At 40.6% G+C, this 20375-nt stretch overlaps 1 protein-coding gene across 1 annotated transcript in view; it reads left to right on the top strand.

Annotated features, from left to right (window-relative positions):
- The window catches only part of LOC104570503 (protein phosphatase 1E), a 51745-nt gene extending 31370 nt beyond the window's left edge, over positions 1 to 20375 (top strand). The window contains exons 2-7 of the mRNA XM_088533062.1: positions 11649 to 11767; positions 15000 to 15199; positions 16941 to 17129; positions 17504 to 17647; positions 17972 to 18065; positions 18329 to 20375. Of these exons, the coding sequence (XP_088389188.1) occupies positions 11649 to 11767; positions 15000 to 15199; positions 16941 to 17129; positions 17504 to 17647; positions 17972 to 18065; positions 18329 to 19401 (1819 nt within the window). The 3' untranslated portion in view covers positions 19402 to 20375. The remainder of the gene's footprint in view (positions 1 to 11648; positions 11768 to 14999; positions 15200 to 16940; positions 17130 to 17503; positions 17648 to 17971; positions 18066 to 18328) is intronic.

The raw sequence follows: 20375 nt of genomic DNA, 5'->3' as shown, positions 1-20375 counted from the left end.
ATGTTATTCTTACATTAACTGTAACGGGTTGGGGCAGCAACATTACTTCTGATGTGGGACAAATGAAAGGATTAATTCAGCATCGCTCATGCAAAGTAAAATGCAGCAAGCAAGATTTAAAAAAAAAAAAAAAAAGATTGAGTTCTGTACAGAAACAGAGCTGCAATTTATGGCGAAAGACTAGGTGTAGAATTTGTGTTGAAAAGTCCATGGTAGAAAAACAGTTTCTTTAATCTTAGGAGATTTACTTTGTAATGTCATTACCAGTTATAAAAGGTGACAGCTCTTATTTTCATTTGACCTTATAACAGTGATTGGAGTATATATATAGATTTGTTTTTAAATTGTGCTGGAAATAATTTTAGAACATGTTTTCCAAGTTTTAAATAATTCACTGTACCTTTCAGAGACTCTACAGCACACTGCAGACTTGTTTGAGAATCAATCCATATAGCCTTTGTGCGCAGAAAGAGCTATATATAGCTGCATACTGCAGGCAAGCTGCATGTTATGCAGGCTCTGGACCTGCTTTACCCAAAGCAAAAGCCCTGTTCTTTTTCTTCTGAGCTTGGTCACTCATGTGGCATATGGAATATTCCATATCAGTGGAATCAGTAAAATCATAATGGAAATTTTAAGTAAGTCTCTGGACCGGAGGAGTTGGAAAAAGAAGCCAAGGAATGGGGAGCAAAGAGCAACAAAAAGACTCAGGTTCCTTGAACTTGCTGGACAGTTTTTGTGTTATGGCTCTTTCTTACAATCTAACAAATGAGGGAGTGTTAGATGCCTTGATACCCCTATACCTGGATAGGAGCTAAAACTGTTTCTTTTTCCTTCTTTTTCTTTTTTTCTTTTTCCCTTAACCTCTACAGGTTTTCTTTTTCTTTTTTCTCCCCTTCTTTTTAATCCCCAGAGATGGTACAATTTTCATCATTTCTTACTGTAAATAGCTCCATATACAAAGTGAAAGGTGAAATATAAAAGGAAAGCTGTTTGGTTTAAGCCTGTGTTGCTATAACTACTGCAGCATTAGAGTGTAGATGTCATCATTTGTGGGCACTGTTCCCTTTGTGATCGATTATGGATTTCACATTGGTGCCATTCCCTATATCAGCACCTAGAGGGAAAGTCAGATGTTCCCTAAATTTGCACCTGTAAATAGGTAGGCAGAAGCATGTTATCCCATCGGTCATTCAAGACGGATATTTGTGGATGCATCCTGCTTTTAGGCCACAAAGAACCTAATCTCAACTACAACTTGATGTACTTTGTCAATATTGTCAAGATAGCTTCTCTCCCTGTTGTTTTTCGTGTTTTCAATGTTTTGTGAGGGGATCTCTTTAATAGGCATAGAGGAGAGATGGGACATGGGATTTCCTATTCCAGTCTTAGCGTGAAGCTAGATTTGTCACTGTAAAGTGAAGAGAACAGATATCTCTCTTTTTTCCTACCACAAGGCAGGAGGAAATATAGGTAAGGGAAAAGGAAAAATTTAAGGAGTTTAACACTATGACTTACTTCTAGATCATTAACTAGAAGATATACAGTCATGCTAAATGATAAATATTGGTTAATAATGCTAAACAGTAGTTCCAATTTGACCCATGGAAATCCAATTCTATGCCAATTTTTAAAAATAATGTGCTATACTTGGGAGGAGATCTGCTGATTGCTTTTCATAACTGTGATTCCTGAAGGTGGGTAATAGCAGGCTCAGAATTTTTTTAGACAAAGATTGGAAACAGAATGTTTTACAGCACCAACCTGTGGGGGAATGTCTAAAAGCTGCCACTGTGTCTTTCAGGAAAGAACAACTGAAAGCCCTAATGTATTTTATTTGTCTTTCTGTTCTCCAACCCTATAAATAATTCAGTTCTCTTGGCTTAACTACTGCTGGAAACTGTTATTTATTAAGAATGATTGAAATAACTATGCAGCTTAGTAGAATAGAGTGCATTTGGGATTTAAGCATGAAACAGAGTGCCTAAAACATTTTGATTATTCTTTGAAGAAAACCCCCAAACTCTAATGCCAATAATCTTTGCACTTCTGCAAAGGACAAGTGACAATAGGAGTTATGATATGACCTTCTGAAGTAGGCAGAGGTTTATTCCTATAACAGAGCACACATGCTGATCTTGGAGCCCCTTTCCCCCCTCCAGCGTCTTGCTCTGTGTGAAACAACATCAGTAATTTTAAATTTGAGGTTCCCATATATATCTTTAGTTTGCCCTAGTGTATAATGTTGGAATATGTTTTTCGTTATATGTTTATTTGTAAAAACTATTGTAAAATATGCTGTGTATGCATTTCATATTTGCTTTTAAATTTGATTATTTTGCATGTCACGCTCAAGAGAAAGGGCAAAACAGCAATGGTGTTTTTTAGTGTTCAGAGCTGGTAACTGAACTGCAGTTCTTCGCTCCTGGTTTTGGGTTAATTAATAATATCCAGCTCTTCTTGGCATTGTTCATTATTAATTTTGAAATTGCTTTCCAAAGGTCAATATCATTATTCCCATTACAGACAAAAAAAAAAAAAGAGTAAGGCTCAGGACAGGCTCGGATCAGGCAGGATATTGCTAAATCTGAAGTAGAATCTGCTACAGCTGAGCGGCAGATATTTGGCTGTGCGTGGCAGATGTATTACTGCAGAACAGTAGAGCGCTCCTGCAAGGCAACTGATTATAAATGGTGCATTTGGAATAAATTTTGTATCACAATGGAGCTGACATCCAGGACTCAGGTGACTAATTATCTAATCTTGCATCTGGCATAAACAGCCAAGCCATTTGTGTGATGGGCTGCGTTTCGTGCGAAGGAAGAGGGAGGGAATGTTCTCTGCTGACTCAGTGGTCATAAATCTTCTGGGGGGTGTTTTTTTTGTGTTTGAAACTTCTGCAGTGAGTTGAAAAGAAGTTAAACAACTGTCACTTGAAAATCCTAGCCTGCAGCCTTTATTTTTTATACTTTAGATAAAAACAAATATTACAGTAGAGCACGATTATTTGGGGAAGAGCTCTGCAGATTTCACTTGTGTGATGTTACTGAAAACTGTTCATTTGAACGGGCACAGTAAATTCATTGTCTTTATCCTTTTTTAAAGAATCTTTCTACAATTATTTAATGTCCTGATGATCATCAGTAGAGATATTAATGAAGAGAGCAGTATGTGCCTCAGTGTAGTGTTTGGTTTCATTTGTTCAAAAACAGGTCATAAACTATAACACAGTACTATGTGTTTTTTTTTTTCTTTATGACTAGTAATCAGAGGACTAAGGCATGTTAATTTGATCAGAAATAAAATAGATGCTCTGCACTCACTGATTCGTCCTGAACTTTTGTTTCTGAGCACATCGAATTTGTACAGTCAGTGGTAAGTAAATGATATGGCTAAACTTTTAGGGGCAAAGCTTGACTGCTGTAACAAATTCTCCTGCAACATGAATTTTTCTAGGTAGTGTTTCATTAGTATTTTATCATTAAGAGATAAATCAACAAAAGCTCCAGCTTGGACATAAAACCCTAAAATAAAAAGAATATTATAAAAAACTTGGAGTGAATGCTGACATGCTGTCATTGATTTTAGAAGGCATCTTATTCCAGCCTGACAAAACACAAAATTTGTAAATTAAATTTTATGTATATTGTTTATGGTTTTATGCTGATGTTGGCACACTTTCAGATGTAAAATTAAATTACTTTCTCCAATAAGGCAGCATAGATTGAAACATGGATTCCTTTCTTTGCTAATGGAGCTAGTAGAAAGATATTGAATTATGCTAACTTTCGAATTGTCTGAGTGCCAAAGAGAGGAAAATCAATGAAATTTTTGACATCCTGTAGAGCTTTTAAATAGGCCCCAGTCTAGCAGAGAGACTTGCTATGAGAAGATTGTTGTTGACATTGCATTTCCAGTTAAGAAATGTGTTTCTCTGGATAAGCATGAATGGAATCATAGATGCAGTCTTCATTACTGCCCCAAGTACTGCTGTGCTAAATAGATTCTGATGGGCTTTTGGAATACTAATCAAAAATGATTGGATAAAATATATGCATGTCACTCAATTATTAGATATTTGTGTTTGAGCAGAGAATGCAGCATGTGAATAAAATAATCTGTGTTAAATGGCAACAAAAGAAAACAGAAGGACATTTTATCTCAGTTTAACTTCATCTAAAATGCTGAAAGTCATATTTATGGGTGATTCCAGCAAATTGATTTTGTCTAATGATAGAAGAAACATAGCTTATGTGACTATAAGATCACTCCTGCATGGCTGAGCACTAATGGTCTAAGCACTGTAATAAATGCCAGTCAAATATGTGACTCTCCACACTTTTGTAACTTTGTAACAATATTTCTATAGTTATGTAAAATGCATCCTGTAACTGTAAATAAAACTTGATCAAAGACTGTCTAATCCCTCACAACCTTGCTGCTCAGACAGAAAAGTTTTGGTCTAGAGAGGAGGAGATTGGTATATGGATACAGTCTGTGTTGCAGCTGAAAATCATGGATTCTGGTCTTTCTTTCTATAACAAAAAGTCTGTTTTTGCATTCCTTCACATTCTTAGTTTCTTTTCATAACAGATGATAAAATAGGTCTCTAAAGCTCTCCTGTCCTAGAATATGGTTTTCAACAGCTGACTTTGTATTTTGAACTCTTTGATGTAGTGAAGAACAATGCAATCACCTCTAGGTGATTTCACTTCTTGAAATTTCAAGGAGCTGAAAGCGGAAACGATACATCTTGTTCCTTTTTAAGAGCTCTTCATGGTGTGGTAGATCTCTCTTGTTATTTTAAATGGCAGCTTTAATGCACAGGTAACGTCAGCTCTGCAGAGATTGAAAAAAACCTCCTAACCTCATAACTGCCATATTGTGAGAATGAGTCAGAGGAATTGCAGAAATAGGGTGCAAAGGTAATAGGCAGGTAATCTATTCAAATAAGTAGTTTGGTAGGAGCTGTTTTATGTGCTTTGGTTTTCTTGCGTAGTCATCCCTTCAGAGGGACTCATCTATAATCATCAGACATTAAATCTTAAATCTTTAAATTAAGGTTTGTAGTCATTAACCATCTATTTTTGATAACCATCTATGATTTTAAAACATTCATTTTTAGACGTTTTTACACAATAGCCTTCATGGCATTGTCTTGTCGCAGAGATTAGAGATCTCACTCTAATTCGTGTGCTGAGGATGGTATGTTAAAAGTCAAGGGCTTCCTCTAATGATCTGTATCATAAGATAAAATTTTAATAATAGCATTCTGAAAAGTTCATTTCAGAGTCTGCTTTGCAAGGGAACAGGACTCTTGTGATTGTACATTCATTTGTCCAGTCCCCACCATGAACAAACGTAGCCTTGCTGGCCCGTTTTAGTCAGGTTTGAAAGATGAGTTGCAGTCTGAAAGCCCCCAATGCCTGTGCGTTTTCTGGAAACTGATGGCAGTCTGGGCAGGACTGGCCGCTCCGCGGTAAAGGCAGGGACGGGAGCGCTTATCCTGGTGGCTTGTCCAGCCGCGCCGCGGGGCCAGCGCACGTAGCTCATGTCTGCTCGGCCCCGCGCGGGCTGCTCCGGGCAGGGAGCAGATGGTGCCACAGCCGGCGGGGCCAGGGGTGGCTGGTGGTGCTGGAGAGGAGAGTCGAGGGGCAGAGCACGGCGGCAGCGCCCGGCGCTCGCTCTCCCTGCTCCGGCAGCATCGCTGCTCCAGCTTGGCCTAACTCCTAGTGAGGGAGAGGCTTGTGACCGTGTGCTGCGAGTTCCGAGCTACACGGATTCCGAAGCGTGTGCGCGTGTGTGCACGACTGTGTGCGCGTGTGCGTGAGCGTAGCTGCCGAGCAGCCTGAGCTGAGGCTTGGCATCCATTGATAAATCTAGTGCCAGCTGCGGCCGGGCCCGAAGGCTGGAGATTTCAGCTGCCTTCCACTTCAGCTCACTGCAGAAATGAGCTGGGATATCCCTTTGCAGCTGGGACTTCCAAGCGGTCAGACAAAAGAATTTATACGCTTGCTCTTGCACACCTGCTTTCACGAGCGTCCTTTATTTATTTTTCAGCATTGTGCCAGTATTTTAATCTGGCTCTCTGCCCCGACTTTTTTTTCTTTTTAATTAGACAGTTTGATGTGCCGTACAGCACAGCTCTTTCTTTACTTCCTTGCTTATCATATCCTACCAAAAGAAATGTCAGATGATGAGCATATCACCTGAACCCTTACTGGAATCAGTGCCAACAGATTCTGTTCTGTCTTTTCACAAATGTTTCCCATCTCACCACCAAACACAATTTCCCTGAGTTCTCCATTCATACCTATTTCAGTTCATACCTATCCATTTGTCAAAGATATTATCTAATGAGCAGTGCATCTCTCTTTTTTTTTAAATTCTAGTTAAGATATACTTTCCTGCAGGATAACATTCATATAAACTTCATCATTCTTTGATGTAATCTCTAGAGTATTGCAGTGAGTACAGTGTGAAAGGCTAAATACCTTGTAAAGAAGTCTGCACTGTCTATATATAATATGGGCACTGGGAGCACATGAGAAATGGAGTGTTTCTTGTAATGGTTGTGTACTGTGTGCGTGTTCCTTACAAATACCATCACAAGGACAGATTCATTTTGAATCTGACCAGGCAGCTGTCTCTGGAAAGCCTATAGATAGCAGCTTCCTGGTGTAGAACATTTTCAGCTCCCTGAAACAGATTTATCAAGCATCTTTACTGTCTCAACACTGCCAGCTCAAATGACTTCTCAAGGAGCTTTGGTTACACTATCTTTTTAAAAGGTGTGTATATTTATATATAACGTTCTTTTTTAACTAACTCAGTGAAGCGGTTCAAATCTGGTGCAGGGTGTCACCGCGGGTCAGGAAAGCCGCACTCCATTTGTCCACCATGGCCAGCCTTTAAATAACATCAAAATTTTCACCAGCTGTGAGAAGTGACAAAACAGCGTAGGTGAGAGCAGACTGATGTGCACCCAGGATAGCTGCACATTGTGAGTATGGAGAGGGCAACCTGCAGTGACACGAGCTGGAAAGAACATTTTCTTGGCATAATTAGAGGATGCAGGAGTAATCGTTTCAGGGTATAAGGTCTGCTAAACAAAATATTCCTTTTTGAGTCCTCCTCTGAATCCTGTCTGACTCAAAGAAGAGAAACAGAAAATCCTTAGTTGGTGTCCTGTCCTCCCAGACGGCCGCGGAAGCACAAAGAGGGATGAGTAAACACAAAAGGATCTGCCCAAATGATTTCCTTGCTGCTTGTTGCTGCAGTTCACCACACGGGATCTTTCAATGATGCAGAGTTTAAAGACTCATTCGAAGAGCTTCTAGGTTGTGCTACAGAAGCTCTGTCTGGAAAACATTTCATGAGGCCTTGGGACAGGCTGGGGAAAAATGAGCGTTATTTCTTTTTATCGAATTCTTACAAAACTTGTTTTCTGAAGAGAACTTACAGCAGGTCACGTTAACACGGGAGTGTTCATCAAGCCGCATCACTAGTGCGATGTGTTTTGGAGGGCTGCAGTTAGCTTGTCATCCCTGTAAAGCCTTTTACTAACACACTGAATTATAGCTCTTTTGGGGCTGCGCTGCACTAGCTCCTTTTAGGTCTTATTCTTGCTCTTATACTCCTGTATTTGACTGTATCCAGTGCTTTATACTGTTTTCTTGTGGATTCGTTTTGTGTTTCAGAAGCCTGAACAGCATTTCTATTCAAATCATGTTTCACTCTAACTTGAACAACCATGTTCTGTGGTTAGGGGACCCTTGAGATAATAGGAACATTACATGTTTTGTGATATTCCTGTTGTGATGTTACGTTTTTTTGAGTTAGTGGTGCCACATCAATTACACTGAACCAGGATAGTCTAAGTCTGCTAACCACTGATAACACTGAATTGTGTGGTTTCGCCAGTGGCAGTAATGGGCCAGTATCATCATTTTTCTACACTTTTAATCAACAGTGGTGCTCTAGTGCTCTAAGAACACAAGCGTTACTGAGTTTTAAGACTTGATCTCTCATGTTTATTCCCCTTTGAGAAGCTTTCACTTTTCTAAAAATATGTTTACTTCAAGCAGTTGTTCTGACGTACATAAGCTGCATGCGTCCGTTGAGATCCGCCTGTCTAGAGCTCTTGTCTGCCTTGTGTTCTGCTTGGAATCTGGCATCATGCAAGAACAGACAAGACGGAGCAAGGAAATAGTATGAATGCTCCATAAAGCAGGTATAGATTGAAACCATCTGCCGCTATCCTGCTGTTTTGCTCTTTGGTTGTGCTCTTATCTAGAAATCTTCAAGTCTTTTGTGAACATTGCATTAAGCCTCCCACAGGCCTTCTCCTCCTTCCCCAGGAAATGACATTATCATCCCTTGTTTGTAGATGAGGAATTGAAGGACTGAGCGATGTAGTGACTTGTCCAAGGTCAACTGCTGAATTAGTGGCATGGCTATGAATAGACATTCCAACTCTCAGCATTCTGCTAAACAAGATCATGCCCTCCCAATATCTATTTGTCACAACTTAATGACTAATAACTTCTAGAATGTGGCAGAATTTATTTTCAGCCAGCAAACAGGTAATTCTTCCTTCTGCCAGCTGCAGAACAGTACACACCTCCTGTGTCCCTGCAAATCTGTCTGTCACTTTGTTTCTTGTAAAAGATGATATGAGGACAGTAGAGAACTACTTGTACAAAAGTATTTTACCCTTTGAGCATGGCTCTTTGTTGTTTTGCAAGGTGCTGTAGGTTCTTACCTGCATGTTCATTTTGGGGATAAAAACAAAGCGACTGGATGCAATTCTTCATTCTCCTTCGTATAACAGTAATGAAATAAGTGTTCTGGCAGCAGTTTGACTTCAAAACTTCATCCTCTTTAAAAGAAATGATAAACTCCTGTGCAGTCTGCTACCCCTTGTTATCGAAAGGTAAAAGTAATTGAACTAAAGTCCTCTCAGGGGAGAAGCAAGAGAAATGAATTTTGTGTTATGCTAATCAGGAAGTCATCTGTCTGCAACTGGTCACTTCACTGCTTACATTGCACAGTCCTGTAAAGGCTGCATAAGAAGCTTTGTGATGAACAAATGTCAAGGGCAATTAATTCTTTGGCAGGCAGCTGTTATTATTAGGACAAAGAATGGCCAGACATAAAAGGAAAGCCTCCATCTGATTTATTTTCTCTGTCTTTTCCATCAAAACTGGTAACTCACCGAAACCCCCATGATGAACGTCAATGTAATGAGAATTTTAAATCTGCCTTCTCTTTGTAGTGGGAAATCCTATATTGAGTTTAGAAAACAGAGGAAAAGCTGAGAGAAAATGTTTGGAAAGTCTTCATCACTCTAATGCTATCAGCAAGAGAAGAGTTGTGTGTTAAGCTGGTAACAATAATATGTGGGCTGAGTTAAGCCCACTTCAGGCTTTTTTCTTTTTTTTTTTTCCCCCTCAACCTTAACTGATGGAAACTGCCCACTTCTATGCTTGATTTATTACCTTAGCCGAGTTATCCCAGGATTGCTGCATTGCAACTGTGGGTGTTCAAAACACACCCACTCTGCCAAAGAATCAGGAAGGATGTACTTAAAACCCTCTAATTTATCTAATAACATCTTTACTGGCTTTTTGTGTAGGTTTAGTATTGTAATGGAAATACATGCTTTGGTTAGATAAAGAGACCCTGTGCAAAACTGCTAGCATCGCCTAAGTAGTCTGTAGAGACATGTAAATAGCGCTGGGTGACTGGGCTCTGGCTTCCTACACTGTAAATGCACCTTCCAATTTTCTGATCTGTCACTAAGGTTAAAATAGTAAAATCTAAAATTTCCAGTGTGAATGCTCATGACAGGGTGTGCCTTGTTTTCACAGATGGGGCCTTCCTACCCCAGGAACAGAGGCTCCCGGTGCTGGGGAATATTTTCCTGTGCCTTTTAGGTCCTGTGTCTGCTCTGTTAACTACTGTTTTGACTTAACTCTTAGGTTCCTGCTTTGCCCAGTGGGTTGGACATTAACAAAAACTCTATGCATTTCTCCAGAATGCAAATCTTACAGAGTTGCTAGCTCTGTTGACATAATTATTATATTCCAGGTATAACAAGCTCTTGCTTTTGTTGTAGCACAGAAATTGTATGTAGCATCAACAGTAACCAGCACCACTGCGCTGGAGTATTGGAGCTAATAATAGAAAGGAAAACCTGTTCTTTGTGAGCTAAATCGGGGCAGAGAAGACTAGATAGGAAATCACCTTCCACGTGCACTACAAGTAAAGGAGGGCCCTATGTGTTACGTTCTTACTCCTTACTCTTGCCACCAAGTATTGCTGTCTGTAAATAGCATCAGAGGTCTGCTGTTGTGCTGGAACAGCCAGCGCTCACACAGCGGATTTTGGCACGAGTGAGGAAATATTCCTCCTGACGCTGCAAGAGCAGAACGAGTGCCTTTCTGCAAAACCGTGAGGGTCAGGACTTGCCTCATGATGATGTATTTATTCCTATTGCTGTGTTTAGGCAATTCACAGATATACTGAAGAGTAAATAATGAAAGTTGGAAGACCTATTTTGTGTACATTTTCTAAATCAGTTGCATAACCCTACTGTTTGTAACAGCATTTGTTATTTAGTATCTGGAAAACATTGTGGCAAAATGGCTTTTTCAATAAAACACTGAGTACTATAAATCTAACTGAAGTTTTTTTCCCGAATTCAGTGTTTGCTGCTGAAGTGACGGTGCACGGGTCAGCCTAGGACTGCAGTTATCTGTCCTGGGCAGCGTACCAAATGTGAATAAAAATGACTCTCACCACGTGCTTCTCGGGCTTCAGTATGAAGTCTGACAAGGGCGGTTTTGTGCATAGATGTCCATCCATTCTGGGCCTGGTTGGGCATGCCTTGGTAACCTCCTTGCTAACCTCAGTGTTAAGTTAAGGCAGACAGACAGAAAATATGAAGCTATGCACAAATTAAAGTACATTAAGCTTCTCTTGAATGACAACATGTACATGTAAGGTGGCCTTGGTTTGCTATAGATTAATTAATCTTAGGAGATATCAAGCTTAATTAAGCTACAGTGTGTTAAAGCCACTTTACTTTGAAAGAGATCATTCATAAGGGAGCTTAATTCACTTTTAACTTGATGCACAACAACTTTGTACCTCCATGGCTTTACATTACCTTTCCTCAGTGTCCCTTGGCAGGATTTGGAAACTTTGAAAAGCAAGGGCTTCTTTAGCCTTAAAACTTCAAATCAGGTTTCTAAAGAAAACATAAGAAACTGGACAGATTTGAGATAAGTGGATAATTTACATGGAGAAAATATGTGCTAGGCAAGTATTGCATGATAAGCTCTGGAGGTGTGTTCAAGTCTTGGTTTTAAAAAACACAGAAAGGATACGAAATGGAGCATTAAAACCTAAAAGACAGGAAAAAAAAGTGAAGTGAGGCTACTAAAATCCACGTGATAAGTCCTGCATGCAGAACTGCAGCATTATCTAACAAATAAGAATCAAAATTTTGCAAGTCTTCGACAAAATTCATATTCAAATTTATTTATAGGAAAGTTTTATGTATTACCCTAATTGCAAGTTGCCTTCTTAAATCAGATGAAAATATCCTCTTATGCTTTTCTTTTTGTTTTCTTGTTTTTCAGTAATTGTCCTTCATTTTTGGCTGCTGCTTTAGCTAGAGCAACTTCGGATGAAGTCCTTCAGAGTGATCTATCTGTACATTACTTACCAAAGCATGTGGACAATGCAGATGGGATCATACGTAAGTACCTCTGTGCATAGTAACATGCAATTTTGTGTGGTGTGGATCTTTCATTTACACACTATACCAGACCATATGATATGTATATTTTGCAGATAATTCATAGATTTTAAGGTCAAAATTGACTGCAGAAATCCATCTACTCTGACCCTTTGAATTTGGGAACCTAGATTGTTCCCAAATTAGTTTCTGCTACCAGCTAGCTATGTGGCTTACATGGCTCCTTTTGAAATTGAATGTCCTGTTGTAGTCTATAAAGATCATTGGAAAATTCACCACTGATCTAGATAGATCTAATGGCTAATTTCTTTCAAAGTCAAAGCTTTCTGATTTTTGAATCTTCGTTTAGTTCCAGCTTTTACCATGGAATTCTGTTTCATAGTTATTTTAAAATACTTTTTTTGCGTTGTTCTCAAGTCTTTTTAATGAGTTTTGTTCCTTAAGACCAGGTGAAAGTAACTCTTTTAAGTACATTTCCATAAGGCCTAGGGCTGTATCTGGTGACCCTGATTTCCTTTATAAGGACTTTAAACTATGCCAGCAAGCAGCAGGACCACAAACACCAGTTGTCCTCCTTCATCCTTACAGCAAAGACAAATGTAGGTGGGAAGAGAGAATTAAATTCTGAATAATTTCAGTCATAAGAGGTTTTTATCAGGGCTTTTAATCTTTTTAATAGTATCAGTGATGATAATGTTATCCCTTATAAAGATGTTTTGTGCTTAAAAGGAAATTTTCTTTTCTCCATTTATTTCTCTTGGCTAACAAGATTTTTCCATCATTCAGCACAAAGCCATGCATCCTAAATCATTTGGGGATTCTGCTGGCTAAACAGCCTTGCAAATCTTTGGGTTGCTCTTTATGATGAACAGCAATATTCCTTGAATGTATTTACATGAATTCTGTCATTCCATCTGGAAAATACATAATCACTAAAGCACTGTGTTCATGACTCTTCTTGGAGGGAAAAAAAAAAAAAAAGATTCTGGAAATACGTAAAAGATGTAAGTCTGACTCTTTAAAGAAGGAGGTTCTAGTGTATTCTGAGAGGCCTTTGCAGACCTAAGAGAAAGCAGAACATGCTTTGGGCTCCCTTTCAGTATGTATTGCTGCCTCCTCCTGCTGAGCAGGTAAACAGAATAGATTTGTCATTGTTCTGGCTGAGCAGCCTTCATTAATTTCAAATTGAGATCTCTGAGACTTACATAAATATTTGACAGTCTCCAAGGAAATGTTGACTAAGCCTCCACACAGAATATTTAATGAGTTCAAAAAAAAAAAAAAAAAGGGAAGGAAAAGAAAATAAAACCTTCAGAAATTTCCATTTAAAGATATTTAAATTTGTAATACAAGGAAGCAAGCATAGACTGATGTGCATACAAGCTAGAGTAGCTAAAAATATGGGACTCCAGATGCAGTATGTTGGGGTAGAAGTAGAAGCTTCAAAGACAACTGAAAGACTTTTGATTTTGTTTTTGAAAGGTTGGGTTAGGAGTTAAGGGTGTTTTCAGTCAAGGAAGGTATTCAGCTGGGGACTGTGCTTGCAGAGGTACTTCTGAAGGAGGGTGGGCTGTGTTATTTGCTGGAGATATCTAAAATATCCAGCCGGTTACTGGTATCCTCCCCACACCAATTTTGCTCTAGAAGTCAACCATCTTCAGCAACAATACTGCCTAAACTGGATTTCCCACTAGCCGTGGCACAATTAAGCATTGCTTCCAGTGCTGGGGATTTTAGAGCAGCACTGAAGGAACAGCAGGAGGGAAATGAAATTCTCCATGACACAACCACAGTGACAGCTGACTCAGCTCTGGCTCAGTGCTGCAGCATTAACGATTGATGAGTAATTTACAGCTGTGAGGGGGTGGTTTGACTGTTGCGGGCCTTTCTCCTGTTTTAATCTTGAGCAACAATTATTGATGATGCTGACACTACGCATATTCCCTGCAGGGGAAGGTTATTTAGTATCTCAGCACGACGAATGGGTTCACTTCATTCTTCCTTCAGAGTGACGCTCTGAATCGTAACAGCCACGTGACATGGAAATGTATGCGTTTCCCTTCGGAATATGCCTATTAGAATGCCTTTTCCTTTTAAATATGCTTCTTAGGAAAAATGGAGGAGGAATTCTGTGGGGTTCCCTTCTGGAAAATATAATTTAGATGTTTCAGGCTTTGTATTTTCTGTTCCTAAATATATAATCCAGCAGAGAGATTTCTGTGAGCGCTAATAAGAGCAGCAAAGGCATTGCAGGAGAATTGGTTCACCTCACTGTGCTGCTGGTTACATGACCCAATTATCCGATTTCCAGCACTTGTTCTTAAAGCTGTATGATTAAGGAGCTAGGACTTCTTTTAATTATACATGTATCTTTTCATGCTTACTGGCTGATCTTACAGACCAGACTTGAACCACTTATACTCCCAGCTCTGCTAAATACCTATTCCTAGGAATCTTTTCCTTCCTTAAACTTCAGAGTGATTGTCAAGTGCCTGAGTTTTCACATTTTAAAAATATTGTTTTTCAAGAGTAATGATTCAGAATTTCCTTAAACTTAAGACCTCTATAGATTTCTCATTTGCTCATTCTGATTTCTTTGACACTCAGTCACTTCAGGAATCTGGAAATAAAAGCAAGAAACTTAGAAGGTACCTGAAAGTGCACACTTGAAATGCAGAGAGTGCTGAAATACTTTCAGAGTAACATTGTTAATTTTCGTATCTTATTTGCCACTTTCGTACCTCAGTTTAAGAGTGAGGTGTTTGCAGTGTGATGAACAGGTAGACTGGTCTAAAAAACACTGCATCATTGTAGTGGATTATTGTTTCCATGTGCATTTTGTATGTGACACAATATTCCATGATGAAGTCTCTCTCAGAGCTTTTGTGGTCTGGCTGCACCACTTGCTATGGAGCTATCCTGGGGATCAAATCCTGAGGGTAACATGCTTGCTTTTCATTTTTTAGTGAAGCTGCAAATGAGTTCCCCAAAGGCACAGGGGAATACTTGAGTTAAATTGACAATGAGCTGCTCACTGATTAATGCTGTTCATGGTGAGTTTGTCCTCCTCTTCTCATGTTTCAGAATCTGGAATTTCCCTGCTGCCATCCATCTCGATTGCTTGGCTAAAATGATTTTATTTCACCTTTATAATGTATGCAAGAGAAAAAAACTCTCACTTAATCACTTAGGTACTCTTAGCCTTTTCTTTGTGTGTTTTTGTCCTCCCCAGAGATTGAGACAGTGAAGCTAGCCCGCTTAGTTTTCAGCAAACTCCATGAGATCTGCAGTAACTGGGTGAAAGACTTTCCACTCCAGTGGAAGCCCCACCGCTACTACGAGACATCCATCCATGCCATCAAAAACATGCGCAGGAAGATGGAAGACAAGCACGTCTGCATTCCAGACTTCAACATGCTCTTCAACCTCGAGGTAAAAAGAGTTTTTATGGAAGATAAATGCAGTTTGCTGTTCTCAGGCAAGATAGACTTTCTGTGAAAATGACAACTGTACCTGTGATGGGTCTAAGAAGGACTGACTGGCAGGAGACAAACCTGGTTTTAAGTTAGTTCAGTTGGCATTCTCTGACTATAGGTGCAATATAGCATGCAGTTTTTATGTAGGTTATAGAGGATAGATGTCTGATGATATGCCATCTAGCTAAACAAAGTTTGTATTTGCCCCATCCTGATGTATGTTCTTAATGCAGTGGCTGAAGAACTTATCTGCTATCCTACAGCAAGTGCAGCCCTGCTGTAGGGAGAGGCAACTGGCGCATTATGTTACCATGTGATAAAGCAAGGCAGGATCCGCTGTGTGGATGAAGATGTCCAGCTGTAGAAGGGAGTTGCCTAGGGAAATGAGGAAGTGGTTCAGCTTACAGTTTATTGCCTGCAGGGGTGGGTTTGTACTGCCCTTCTGCCCTTTTGCTTCAGAGGAAGAAGCCAAAGCAGGAGTAAGGAAAGGGAGGGGCAGGGGGGAAAAAAAAAAAAAAAAAAAAAGAAGATGGCTAAGTTCACAGGAGCAGCTGGCAGCAGTAGAAGTCTGGTGGAACGAGGGCCAGACTTAGGTCTGTTACTTTCTTTATGTGGCCATCGTTCAAACACTCGTGCTTGTTCTTCCTTCGGGAATAAAACTGTGGGCACTGAGGAATGACAAACAGAAGAGAAGGGTAAGAATGTTACCACTGGAATCAGATTGCTATATAATTGATTCCTTATTATATCCTGCTAGTTTAATAGCCATTTTCTGTGCTCTACCCAAATTCTTGCCTTTAAACCACATTAATGCAGAGAGGCAGATGTTTCCTTTGCCTGTCAATTGTCACCTCTCTTCCTTCCAATTTGTATTGGAGCCCATTACTTAGAAATTACAATGTATAAATATTCTAGTCTTTGAGATGGCTGTCAAGGTTGATTTGGCACTGACAGAGGGTTGGTGTGTTGTATGTATGAATAGGCACCTAAGTTATGTCTCTTGGTACTGGAGCATTGTTTCTCTGTTTGAACAGCTAAGGGGAAGCTGAGAAAATTAAATCGAAGATGAGTGATTTTGCTGTACTTGATTTGTGAATGTAATCACATTTAATTACCTGCTGAGATCTGCTGAGAGGATGCATAGAGATATTTTAAAAATAGATATCTAAGATGATATGGATCAGATTTTAGAAAGAATGAAAGCAAAGAGTAGCTGACTTGGTATTTTAACTGCACTAGTATTTTATGAGTAGGAGATTCCAATCTTGGTGTAGACTTCAGGCAAACCATATTGGATGTCCCTTTTACATGACTTCTGCAGTCACAAAAACTGCTGCACAATTTGATGGGAATGGCACTTTCTATTTGAGTTGAGTAATGGAAGGATAACAAATAGGACATAGGGAGCATTGAGAGAGCTACACGGGTAATTCTTGCAGGCATTTTTTGTAGTTTGCAGGTAGAATTCATCTGCAGAAAAGCGGGAATTTGAGTGCGTGTCTCCTGTTGATGCAAGCAAAGGTGCCCTGAGTAGTTGGTTTTTCCAGGGGAGGTTCTACTTTTCGGTGCAGTTTAATGCTACATGCTGAACATTCACAGAGGACACTAGAAATCTCAAGTTCAAAAGTTTTGAAGAAAATTAATTGCTTACATATCTTTCTATCTTACTTATTTTCTCAATGTGTTTTCTTTGACAGGACCAAGAAGAGCAAGCTTACTTTGCAGTATTTGATGGTCATGGGGGAGTGGATGCTGCCATCTACGCTTCCATCCATCTCCACGTGAACCTGGTCCATCAGGAGATGTTTCAGCAGGACCCGGCGGAGGCCCTGTGCCGAGCCTTCCGCGTGACGGACGAGCGCTTTGTCCAGAAGGCAGCCAGAGAGGTGAACGAGCTCTCTGGGGAGGAAGGGAAGAGGGCCTGACCTCCAAAATATTAATTTGTAAATTGTAAAAACCACCTAAAACACTAGTACAGCAGCTCACAAGCACAGCCCAGCATCTGAAAGTGGGATTCCAGTTCAAGGAAAATTACAGGACAAAATCAATGACTTGCGGTTAGTGAGGCTAGTGCTAAGTGGCTGTTACTGAACAGTTATAACTGTAAGAAAAATGCTGCCTGTCTGCTGCCTGGAACAGCCTGTATACATATACAGCCTGCGTGTCAGCATGTTCTGATCTTGAGTTAAGTAGGAAAATGCTTTAGAACAGTTATTTGCTTATTTAAAACTGTAGGTGTTTCTCTCCCCCTTCCCTCCAGAGTCTGCGTTGTGGAACCACTGGGGTAGTGACTTTCATCCGAGGAAATATGTTACACGTGGCTTGGCTTGGGGACTCCCAGGTTATGCTGGTGAGAAGAGGCCAAGCAGTGGAGCTGATGAAACCCCACAAACCGGACAGAGAGGTGAGAACCGCCTGTTTTAACTACACCTGGGTACTATTTACCACTGAAGTTGGCTCGTGTCAGCTTTCTACAGGGCTCTTGGACACTGAGCACTGGCTTGTCCTTGTCTCTTGGAGTGGCCGAGCATACTCTAATTATTCTGGTTGGGTCAGATCAGATCATCATGGATTAGATCAGGAATTTGTGTGCAAATGCCTTTTCTCATTTGATGGGGCTTGCAGGGCCCATGATGCTGTGCTGTGTAAACCCCAGATATTTAAGTGTTCAGAACACGGTGGCAGCGCTGAGCGGTCTGTCCAACTCTTGTATTGCCTTGCTGTTCAGGATGAGAAGAAGCGCATCGAGGCACTTGGTGGCTGTGTGGTTTGGTTTGGAGCCTGGAGGGTGAACGGGAGCCTGTCAGTCTCCAGAGCTATTGGTAAGAACAAGCTTTAATTCTTTCCTCATGGTTGTTTTTCCTTTTAATTGAAACTTTGACTTTCTACTGATCAAAAATTGAAATACAGCTGACGATGGAATGGTGAAGCATGACCTCTATCTTTTTGCTCCATTTTGAGGGGCTGCTCCAAATAATGTCTTTGGCCTGGGGAAGTGGCTCTGTGTTTTTTTAATAAAAGGGCTCCCAGATGCTGCAACTGCAAAGCCAAAGTCTTGCATATCTTTGTGTTCTGTCTTTCCCAGGGGATGCTGAGCACAAGCCATATATCTGTGGGGATGCAGACTCTGCCTCCACTGTGCTAGATGGCTCTGAAGACTACCTCATTTTAGCCTGCGATGGCTTCTATGACACAGTCAATCCTGATGAGGCGGTGAAAGTGGTGGCTGACCATTTAAAGGAGAATAATGGGGACAGCAGCATGGTAGCACATAAATTAGTGGCATCCGCTCGGGACGCTGGTTCCAGCGACAACATTACTGTCATTGTGGTATTTCTCAGGGACATGAATGCAGCAGTCAATGTTAGTGAGGAGTCGGACTGGACAGAGAATTCTTTTCAAGGTGGGCAAGAAGACAATGGGGAAGATAAGGAAAACCACGGAGACTGCAAACGGCCCTGGCCGCAACACCAGTGCTCAGCACCTGCAGATCTAGGGTATGAAGGACGAGTGGATTCTTTTACTGATAGAACTAGCCTAAGCATAGGGTCCAGTATTAACCCGATTGATGATCAAGCCTATTTAGACCTGACAAACACAGAAGCAAGTGAACCCAAGAGTGCCAAATATTTGCCACCAATTCAAGTGTTTAGTCCTGGCATACCAAAGAGTGTGAATCTGAGTAATGGCCTAACAGTGAAGAACAAGTCACCAGAGAGCACCACGTCATCAGTCTATGGACAAAGCGATCCCAGGGAGTACAACGCTCCTCTTAGTTTGGGTTCTGCAGGGCAAAACATCTGCAAGGTGCAGGGTTTCTCCCCCATCTTCTGGGGGCTGGAAGATGAACAGTTCAAATCCTTGGGGAAACGAGCGTCTGCATTTCCTCACCTGCGCTTCTGTAATGGGAAGAGGCGACGAGGAGCCAGGTTCAAACCAAAGTTTCGCACGCCGCTCTTGGCTCATGAGCCTTCCCGTGTAGAAGCATCAAGTCTGTCCTTGCCTGTCCGAGGCCGCAGTAGCACGAGGTCGTTGGTAAGACACTTCCCGTGGTGGAGGCTGGCTGCTCATAACGTGTACAGGGAGAGCGAGTTTTTGATGCGAAGACAAAGTAATTGTATACCAGAGTCATACCTACATCAATGCTGTCAAATTTAACCATCTCCCTTGTGTCCCCCCTTAGATACCCAAACCAGACATTCCCAAAATAGAACTGGCATCATCAGAAAGTGAACAAAAGGTGGGCATTTCAGAACCGCGTGTATTACAATCCCCCGCAAAGCTCCAATCATGTGTAAATAGACCTTAGAATTAACAAATGTAGTTGTTTCAATAAAACTTGCTGGTGGTGCCACTTTAAGCAATGCCACAGCCACCCAACCACCTGCACACATAAGTATCTAGTCACATCCACTAGTGAAAGCCAACCAGTTGGTTCGCTTGAATAGACACCGGTAGGGAACGGTCTTTAAAAATGCAGAAAGCAGGACCTGCCTGAGTCTATGGAGCAATATTTAAAGAAAGATTCTGTTTTAGAACAGCCAATTTTTTTAGAGTGGGGGGAAGTTTCCACAGAAGTTCAGGTTGTGGGTGTTTTTTTATGTTTTTATTTTTGGTTTATTTCAGGCTAATATTAAGATAAATTTGAATATTATATCCACTTTGCAGGTAAAAGACTAAAAGCCATACAGGATTTTACCAGGTAACTTAGGAATGGACAAACTGAGCTCCTGTTACTCTGTTCTCAGACTCCGATTGAGGTACATACTCATAATTTACTTATTTTTTCATGTAACAAAATGTGGAATATGAAGAAAACTTTTTTTTGGTAGTTTCTAAAAAATATTATTTCCTATGGCTAGAGGTGCAGTGTACAGGGATTTCGTATCTCTCTGGTGCTTTTAGTGGCATTTTTCTTGTTTGTCAGTTAGAGAACCGTTTTCAATTAGCTTCAGTCTAACATGATTGTGCTCAGTGCTTCAAGCCAACCTCTTTTCCCCCCGTAACTTCATCTCAGGTCTTTAAAGAAACCAAGTGTGTGGAGATGTGCAGTCCAACACTGCTGTCGTGAAACCAGTCCAAGTGGAGAACTGCTTGCCAGGGACAGTGAACAATCTGGAGAGCTGTTGGGT

Source organism: Tinamus guttatus, unplaced genomic scaffold, assembly GCF_059628265.1.
Source record: "Tinamus guttatus ecotype Peru unplaced genomic scaffold, ASM5962826v1 Tinamus_guttatus_pri_ptg000480l, whole genome shotgun sequence".
Classification (NCBI taxonomy): domain Eukaryota; kingdom Metazoa; phylum Chordata; class Aves; order Tinamiformes; family Tinamidae; genus Tinamus; species Tinamus guttatus.
Note: the sequence above shows the minus strand (reverse complement) of the source record. Positions and strands in the feature narration are given on the sequence as shown.